This window comes from Glycine max, chromosome 3 (genome assembly GCF_000004515.6).
Source record: "Glycine max cultivar Williams 82 chromosome 3, Glycine_max_v4.0, whole genome shotgun sequence".
Lineage (NCBI taxonomy): Eukaryota > Viridiplantae > Streptophyta > Magnoliopsida > Fabales > Fabaceae > Glycine > Glycine max.
Window position 1 is genome coordinate 4,653,533 of NC_016090.4, and position 10,242 is coordinate 4,663,774.

The 10,242-nt window shown below is 30.2% G+C and overlaps 1 protein-coding gene and 2 non-coding genes across 3 annotated transcripts; all 3 read right to left on the reverse strand.

Moving 5' to 3' along the window:
• Positions 1-291: 291 nt before the first annotated feature.
• Positions 292-378, reverse strand: TRNAY-GUA (transfer RNA tyrosine (anticodon GUA)). Its single transcript is given in 2 exon segments — positions 292-327; positions 342-378. It is a non-coding gene; the product is annotated as a tRNA-Tyr (tRNA).
• Positions 379-3,381: 3,003 nt separating this feature from the next.
• On the reverse strand, positions 3,382-3,469 carry TRNAY-GUA (transfer RNA tyrosine (anticodon GUA)). The gene is given in 2 exon segments: positions 3,382-3,417; positions 3,433-3,469. It is a non-coding gene; the product is annotated as a tRNA-Tyr (tRNA).
• A 1,395-nt stretch (positions 3,470-4,864) lies between these two features.
• Positions 4,865-9,979, reverse strand: LOC100810213 (TATA-box-binding protein-like). Its single transcript, NM_001255866.3, has 10 exons — positions 9,703-9,979; positions 9,303-9,418; positions 8,476-8,563; positions 8,083-8,154; positions 7,395-7,445; positions 7,057-7,101; positions 6,802-6,894; positions 6,151-6,252; positions 5,991-6,064; positions 4,865-5,382 (listed from the first exon to the last, which is right to left on the reverse strand). Coding segments are annotated over exons 2-10 (603 nt in total). The 5' UTR covers positions 9,380-9,418; positions 9,703-9,979; the 3' UTR covers positions 4,865-5,381.
• Positions 9,980-10,242: the final 263 nt, after the last annotated feature.

Genomic DNA, 10,242 nt, shown 5'->3' on the forward strand with positions numbered 1-10,242 from the left:
ATATCTTATCCACTATTGCATGCACGTACGATGATGTTGTTATGATTTTTGTTTGATTATATAAAGTTCATGTAAATTGGTACAGCTTGTAAAGATTATTCAGAAAAGAAAAACTTGTAAAGACATTAAGACAATAACGATTTAAGATTTCTGAGATTCGTTTCGTGACCATTTTGAGAAATACAAATAAGCAAAACCCTCTGATTCAATTCAGCAAAAAAAAATAAAAAAATAAAAAAAAATCCTCTGATTCCTATTTATTTCAATAATTACTAAAAAAATTTAAAAAATTCCGACCTGCCGGATTCGAACCAGCGACCTAAGGATGTCTGTTTAAACAACTACAGTCCTCCGCTCTACCAACTGAGCTAAGGTCGGTTTGTTGATTCGTTTCAATCAAAATTATATCTTATTGTTAATTATATTCTATTAAACTAACGACGGTAATCACTACTGTTGTCTTTTTTTATATTTTTTAGGCTAATACTGTTGTTGTTGTTGTCTATTACTACTGAAATGCAAATAATATCAGAATTTATTGTGAAGTACATGCAAACAACTAAGAAACTAAAAAAGAGTTATATAGACAAATTATGCGTCTCTAACATTTTCCTGAGCATTTTTAATGCTAGATCTATTTTTTTAGATATTAAGCTACTTTTTTTTTAATTAGGTCCCACAATAAATTCTACCTTTTAAATTTTTTTCAAAATTTAGTTTAAAATAAATATATGTAATTAATTATATAATGAAGAGAGATCCACGTTAAAAATTATTATTTTTTTAGATCTTTAGAGTTGTTTCATAAGAACTCGTCCAACACGTTGGAAATTTCAAAGATTTGTTTAGTGATAGATCCTATAAAAAATAAATCTTAAACTTACAATCTAGCATTAAAGATACTCAAAAGCGACGAACAGGTGCTTGTCAATTTTGTTATTATTAACACATTCTGTTATATATGAGATGAAATATGCTAACTTATAAACTTTCATTAAGTTTTTTTTAATAGTAAATATTATTTTTATATTTGATTCCAAGTGAAATTGGCTTCTTCATGATTAAGTAGGTGTTTGGCGGAATGTTATGAAAATTAATTTTAAGTGAAATTGATTTTTAATTTTGAATAAAATTAATTTTGAACTAGTATAATGATTTGTGTTTAAATGTTTTTATCTAATAGTTAGTGGCAAAACTTAGTATAATTTTTTTATCTAACATAAAAATTACTTAAAATTATTTAAACTTAGAATCGGTTATAGATCATAATCAATTTCTCAAAATGAAATCAAACATGTAAATGTATACCTAAAATCATATTAGTTGTTAAAAGTAATGTCGAAGCATCTAACATAAAATCAAACACGCACTAAGGCTATGTTTAGAAGCTTGAATAATGTGAATTGGTTGGTTGTTTAAAGTAGAGAAGTTCGTGTAGAATGGAGTGGGAATTAGGTTTTGTTGTTTAGACAGGTAAAAGAGGTTATAATTTTATTGAGATGTCAGAGATAACTTCCATGAGAATAATGAATTGAGCAAATAAAATAATTTAAAAAGAAAATTACTTCTCTTTTTGTCTTGCTCCTCAATTCTTTTGGGTTTAACTTATTTAGCCTGTATCCATGAATAGCATGTTAGCAAAAAAATTTCTGAGAAGCAAAATGTTTGTTTATCCATGAGGTTGTTGGGTGCATTGTTCCTGTCAGATAACTAAGATCCTCATTCTTTTCATTCTATTATCTTCAAATTACCTAAGCAACTTATTTAGAATATTGACTTTAAAAAAATAACTTATTTAGAATATTGTTAGAGCACTGCCACAGTGACTGGTTAGCTTGGCATAGTAGTTTATGATAGAATTGTCTACTTTTGTTGTTGACTCATTAGAAACAACAGTCAATTTACTTTACTAGTATCTCTGGCATTATATTTATCACAATAACTTGCTGATGCGATACTCATTTTTCAACAAATAATTAGAAGTTTTGTGCGTTAACCCTATTAGTGTCAATGAAATTATTAAATATATATCCGAAATAGTTGAAATAATATTTCACATGTTTAACTAATGTCCTCATCGATCGAATAGTTTCTTATAATAATCCGTGCTGGTATGAAAAAGTGATGAGTTAGTAGAGTACGTAGTAGTTACTACTTACTAGAGGAAAATTATCAACAAAGAGATAGATAGAAGGATTTGGTGAAATTAAGAGAAAAATAGGCACCTGATTGAGAGTGTATATATTAAATATATAAAGTTAGTAAACTCATGACACGAATGAAAGAAAAAAAAAATGTCTTCTTCAAATGAATTCTATCACCCGAAAGAAATTAAAGGGAACACGTACAAGATATAATGCATAAGAGTGGTATACACAGAGAAAGTAAAACCAACTCAAGTCGACCAAGTGGCCTAATTTCCAATTTGGGTAATTTTTTACTTTAGAAGACCAAACAATGGTAGCTTTCAACTTATAGTGGCCACATGAAAATACAGATTGAGTTAAATAGACAGTTTATTTTTGCATCAATTGAAATTTTCTTTATATATATATATATATATATATATATATATATATATGATTAACAGCTATTCCTTCAACTTATTAGCAAGTCCACCAGGACTAAAATTTGATTATGCACGGTTCTCTTCTTGAAACTATTTTGAAGATTAACTATTCCATGAGTGTTTTAGTGTCTATACATTGGTAAATTGGTAATCCTTTACAATTATCAAGTGAATAAATGTACAATTTTTTCATTTATGAAGTTATGGGAATGTTTAAGTAACAACTAATACTTATCTTTATACCAAAGGGGTCTAGCTACCTCAATTGATTGAAAAGTGTACATTAATTATTGTAAATTCTCTCCTATCTGAGTTCAAAAAATTCTTATCTTTATTTTTCTAGTGACACTCCCCATATCATGAATTATTGGTTCAATAATACTGCTGCTGCTGCCAAGGGTATCACTGAAATCTTGCTTCCATCTAGGACTGGCCTTTAATGTTCTGTTCTTCAATTTTGATTAAAGATATATTTTTTAAAAGTTTTAACATGTTAAGAAAATTATGGAAATGATGGAATGATATGTACGGGTAAGTAGTCTGCTGGTACTTGTACAAATGTGGCAGAATATATGCAACTGATGAATCTAGTTTTTCTCTATCAAATGTGTGTGAAAATCCATATATGTTTTACCAAAAGCTAAATCAGTTCTACATAAAAGTAACAATAATAATAATAATAATAACTACATCGAAAAAGATAAATCAGTTAAGAAAATTATCTTTTAACTCATGCATACATTTGATATTTGGGGGGAAAAAATGCATATTTCCTATTTTGATAATTATAGGTTAATTACAAAACAAAAAAATCCGACCTGCCGGATTCGAACCAGCGACCTAAGGATATCTGTTTCAAACAACTACAGTCCTCCGCTCTACCAACTGAGCTAAGGTCGGCTTATAATTAATTCTATCAGGAAAATTATATAGCCAAGCTACTGAAATGCGAATAATACCATTATAACATCAGAATTTGTACTTAACTACACAAATGGTTGTGAAAGCAAAAAACAGTTGTATAGACAAACTATTACGTCTCTATCATTTTCCTTAAGGATGAATAAGGTGCCTGCCTTTTAGTTTACCATTAACAAATTCTATTATATTAGATGAAATGAAATATGCTAATTAGTAAACTTTGGATAAATAGCTATATTAGGTGAATAAAGTGATGTCAATGAGACAGCTTGGGGGGCTTAACTATCATTATCCCGTCCTTGTTAAAGAATGAATTTGGATTTGGATTTAAGTTTATAAAAAGAAAAGACAAAAAAAATAAAACTTAATCTCATTCTCATTCCCACCAGATTTTATCATGTTCAAAAAACATGGGAGTCCATTCACATTTTATAAAATATATTTATTCATATATTTTATATAAATCATAGATTCCTTTTAAAAAAATAAATCATAAATTAAGTTATTAATTACATTTTAGTTCAAATAATATATATAAAAAATAAATAAAGAATAAATAATGTAAAGATAATAAATTGAATGATATTTTTAGTTAAATGTATAGTTTTTAATTTTGTTTATTAATTAGTATTATAGTTAAAATATTATATATTTAACAAGTAAAATAATAAAAAATATTAAAATTTTGCATAATTATATAGTTAACAATTACTTATATAATGTATAATGATAAAATTATGTGTAACTATATTATTAATAATTATAAATACACATAACTTACCAAAGAATACATAGATAAACTTGGAGTGACATATCTAAACCTGAACTCACTTCCCTTAAGCCACAAAGTTTCATTATGTGATTTTTATAATTGATCTCAAATGAAATTGCTAGTACCACAAGATAATCTTAGATATGATTTATTATATTTATTTTATGTTATATATGATTTTTATAATTACGCTAACTCAATAAAATAAGAAATAAGATATCCTTATCATATCTTATTGGCACAAAAAATAGATTATCTTATCCTATTTTACTTTATTCTATCATATGATATCTTATTTTATTCTATCTTATTCTATCATATCCTCACCTATCCTAAGAATGAATAACAAAACTCAATATGAATTTTTTTTATTCAACTCAAATACTTCTTAAAATTACTTCAAATAATAATCATTTTAGGCTAAAATCAATTCGTCAAATGAAATCATTTAAGATAAAACTAAAAACACTCAGGCTATGTTTAGAAACTTGAATGTGTATTGATTGGTTGTTTAAAGTGTAGTTAAAATGGAGTGAGAATTAGATTCAATTGTTTAGACAGTAAAAGAATAGACATGGTAGTAACAAAATCATTGATTTTTTAATCAACAACTTTAAATTCCCTTTATTCACTAAAGTCTGAAGTACTACACCTCAGTTTAGAACCAAAGGTCCAAAATACTCATTAAGTAGTTCCATCTATCAATGTAAACCAAATTCTAAAGACTTACAAATTTAGCAGCTCAAATTTTCGATTTGTTGATCAAGATATTCCATACTCAGTAGTCAGATCACACTACGCTCAATTGATAGTAGATGCTATCAAAAGAGTTTCAAACTACTGTCAGGGACAGACTCAATGTGCTACTTTTCCATTTAGCTCTCAAACTTTTTTTCCCTCATATTCTGACTCAGAATCCTCTTTTTTCTTAAAAATGTCAATTCAATAGAACAATGTCTGCCACTTTACTACATCATGACCAATCAAAAAATTAAGACAAGGCAACACAGGCTGTCTTTAATTTATATATCAATTTAGATTATCTCCTTTGTCTTAATATTTACAGTTCCACGAACTTTTCTGCCAGACCACTGCTCCTGCTCTTTCTTGAAACAGCAATCTGCCATAATTCATATCAAAATATTGAATGTACTGTTTGATACCCAGAAACAGTGCTAATCACATGAAAAAGTTCAAAAGTAACAAAAATTCAATTCATTTTATGAACACACATCAGGTGTAACATCAACACTTGTACAAAAATAACAACCTAGAAAAGTATCTGCATTGTGAAGTCCAGGATCTAAATATAACAAACGGGCATTAACCGGCTGATTCACTCGAATCATAAGGAAATGGATTCCATATATTCAATCGTTCACGCATTCATTAATTGATATCACTGGATGAAAACACGATAATTCAAATCTTCGATGTGTATTTTAAGTCTCATTTACTAAGATAAATCCACGAATGCGTTAAATCCATGAAAAAACAGTCCATATGGCTGACTGACTACATGAATCCGTTAAATCCATCATGACCAAAGGAAATTAAACTTGGGTTCCAAAAGAAATTGAAAAAAACTCTCAGCTCTAGCCTTTCTCTTTAGTTCGTCTGATTTTGATTTGATGTATTTATAATTCTGATGGGTAAACAAAATCGTTGAAGTTACATCTGTATGTACTATGTACTGAAAAAGTTAAATATGTAAAGACAAATTCATACCATTGTTGGTTTTTCCTGAACTCCGTAAGCACAGGATATATGTTTTCAAAGGCAGTGTAAGTCTCATCTCTCACCTGAAAATGGAATTGAAAACAGATAAATTCAGTGAACCAAAAAAATGGAGGGAAATTACAAGGGGAAATATAAGCAAAATTTTTACCTTGGCTCCTGTTAGAACAATTTTTCCAGAGACAAATATAAGCAAGACTATTTTTGGTTGCTTCATACGGTAGATTAGTCCTGGAAACAGCTCTGGTTCATACTATACCACCACAAAGGCACAAACAAGCAAGTATCAGCAAATATCCATTTTCCTCTACTTCTAGACTTTAGACAAAGCACATGCATAGACATATGGCCCTTTCCATAACTTATACTTTCTTTATCACAAATGCGAAGTGATTTATAATACTATTAGTCAAGTTTAACCATTTCACTCCACTTAAATTTTTAAAAGTCTAAAAACCTCCCCATCCTATAAGTATCTACAATGCTGGGCAATGCATTAAAACAGCTTTGTTGATCTTTGGTAGCCATGGAAATTAATTATGGCTTTTTCTTCTGTAATTCAGTATCAGTCAAAGTAATGTTTTTCATACTTTGCAACATATATAGTGCTTTAAACAAAATACATTTTTCCAGAGGTTATTTCATATCTAGTATATAATTAAAAAAAAAAACCCTTAAAAGTGGCCATTAAACATCAAGATAGCCAAACATTGATTGTGAAAGCAAAAAAAAATTTAATGTAAAAATCACCAGTAACCAATCCAACCCTATGAATTATTTTCCCAAAAAATAACTAACTTACACTTGAGAAAGCACCATGGGAATATGCAAGACCCTCCAGCCGTATGGGGAACTTGACATCACAAGAGCCGACAATGTTCTGAATTTTGAAATCCTAAAGCATAATACCCAAAGAACCAATTAGTAATCAAACACTACATAATTATAGTGAGAAAAGAACGACCAAAATGGATTAAATGGGGGAAAATAGAAAATTTTTAAAATAGCGCTTTTCAATAATTTCAGCAAAGATTATGAGAAAGAGCAGAAGCAGTACCTTAAATTTGGCAGGGAAGCCAAGTTTTTGGATAATACGAGCATACTGAAAGGGGAAAAATAGAAAATTTAAAAAACAATGTAAATTTTTCAGAATGAACTCCACAACACTAACTGAAGAAATAATTTCAGGATCAATCTTAAACACATGAAAACAGTTAAAACCATTCAGCCTCCTTCAATGATTTAAGAGCTCTACACCAAAAACAGGAATAACAGTTTCAAAACCAAGCTACAACAAATGGTTTAGTTCTCCAGGGCCTCCATTTGAGAAAAACCATTAATATGAACAGGATGGTGGAGAAATAAAAAAAAACAAAAACAAAGAACAGTACAAACCTTCCTTGCTGCCAATTTAGATTGTTGTTCACTCTTAGCTCCAGTACAAACCTAGTCAATAGTCATAAAAAATTAAATTTAAAGTTCACGAGAGAAACCATTACAAGAAGGGTACCAAATAAGAGCCATTACAGAAAGCGGAAGAGACAAATTTCAACTTTTTGCAACCATGGTTAGCAAACTATGAATCACAGACCAGAAGGCCTATAATCTAAATCACGAATTGAAATGTATAGTAAATTGCAAGAATTGTGCACAATTATTAAAACAAGAGAAAATATATGGTTTTCTGCTAAATAAAACTGTAAAAATAAATTTAGAAATAGAATATCTTCCTTATTTCCATTTTACATAAATTAATGATTCTCTCATCATGCTATATAGAACCAGTTGATTCAAGGAATTCTGACAAGTGACAACCATGTTTGCAACCTCATTACTAGCACCTTCAATGACATACTAAGGGCAAAGGCAAGCCTGAATTTTACAGAGTTTCTAAATAACACCAGTTTGACCATTGATTTGATAAACATAGTTAATTAAAATAAACCAATACCAAAAAGAATTCAACAAGAGAACCACACAACCATAAATTAACATAGAACTAATTTGAGGACAGCATTAAAAATAACAAAATGCACTACTATCATCTAAAAGATAGACATAGCAGTGCAGCAAAGGATCATACCATCTTGCCAGAAGCAAAAATTAGAGCAGTTGTTTTGGGATCTCTTATCCTCATAATCACAGCAGCAAAACGCTGCAAACAAACACATCACAAACATCAGTACAGTATACCACCAACCAATTAGAACTGGCGTGTATAATACATTTGCTAATTAATGATTCTGAATAGCAAGCAGAAGATATCACGTGGGATATAAATATAAAATAGTCTTGGATTAACCACACTTCTCTGGTCCAGAAAGGAACAGAAAACAATCCAGAAAGCAGGATAGGCAACTGCACAACCACCAGTTAATCTTTATTGTAATTCAGATGCAAAAGCAAAAAAAGAAACATGTAAACATGTGCAGATAGCATATTTGAGCGAAAATCACTACAAGCAAATGATACTTGCCTTAGGATTGTACTCTGCATTCCGAGCTTGAAGTGCAATTGTTTTGAGGTCCAACTTACAGTCCAAATTGACTGTGGACACAATATTTCTGACGGTACAAACAGCTTGATTATTAGATTACTCCGCATAAATAGAGAAAAAATTATCATGTATGCTAATGAAAATAGAAGCAACTTATTTCCATAATCCAGAGTAAATTGTAAACAAAAAAAAAATTGTTAAATAATCCAGAGAAAATTGAAGCAAAATCCTTAGCATTCCAATGTGAATAGAAGCAAAATTATTATACATTCAAATATAAATAAAAGCAAATGTTATCAATCAAATACAACAAATGGTAGAGAGTAGATCACAACATAAACAGCCACCTCTTAAAAGTTAAAACCCAATTAGGAAATTCCTAAAGTGGCATAGCAGGACGCAGTGGGATCACTAACGCTAAAATAGTGGATGCAATCTAAAATCTTCCAAATTTGTAATGCACAGTCATGATTGATAATTGAAAGTGTACATAAAAAAATAAAAGAAATGTAAAGTATTCATAAATATTCAAAAATAGCACTCAACAAGTCTGTTAAAGTGCCAAATAGACAAAAGTCACAAAACTTAAGGGAGCAAAATTCCTACACAATTGAGAACTTGCAATAGTGTGATCTGTGGATAGGCTCTACAAGCATAACGGTTGACTTAGTTGGATACTTATCACTAACAAATTATCAAAAAGGGTAACCCCACAACTTAAGATTCAACCATCTGAAGCTTGCAATTGAAATTGAAGCCAATCAAAAGAGAAAGTGTAATTTGTTCATCAAAAATCAGATACTCACTGAAGGGTAGGCACGATCCCAGAAGGATGCTTCTGTAGATCCACTGGTTGGCTCCCTTCCAATCCTTGGTCAGCCATCAAACCCTAATTTTTTTTATCAACCCAAAAATCACAGAGCTGCCCACCAAGAAAAAAAAAAAACCCACCATGTTCAACACCAATCAGTACCAATAACAAAAAAAAAATCAACTTCGCTTCTCTTTTTCTCAACTCAAAACACAAAAAGATAAAACCTTTAAAACATAAACAAAAAAACACCCCAGATCTCGAAAGTCAAAAAACCCCCCCAAAAAAAACATTTTTCTTTATGAATTTCACCCAATGAAACGAAACCCTCTTATTTCTTTAAAAATTTTGTTTAAGAAAACAAGAATTGGGGGGTTTGGGGTGTGAAATCAGACCTCGGAGAGAGGGATTAGGGTTTGGAACTGCGCGCGAATTGAATCGGATAGGGAAAAAGAGTAAGAGAGAGAGAGAGCGGGAAGGATTCGAAAGAAGGGTTCTTTTATATGAGAAGACAGGATTTGGGATTTGTGGGTATGTTGTTGTGAATTTTGTGAGGGGTTTTGATTTGAAGAGAGAGAGAGAGTGTGAGTTTTTGTATGTCCGAAGAATGCGAAGAAGAGAGAGAAAGAGAGGTATTTGTGTTGTGTGTGTGGAAAGATTTGAAGGTAATAGCGAAAGGGTTGATACTTGCCACCTCTTATTTATAAGCGTGTGGGAGAGGAATACCTGGTTCATGCATGGCCCAATAGGGGACTTACACGTGAGTGTGTGTTGGTTGACTTGACTGGCCTTTCTGGAAATTAGAAATAGAATGAACCATGGGGTGTTTTTTTTCATCCTATTTTTTAATTATTATTAGTGCAATCTATGGTTTTTTCTTTATTTTATTATGACTTATTTTATATAAATAAAAATATTTTAAAAATAGATAAAAT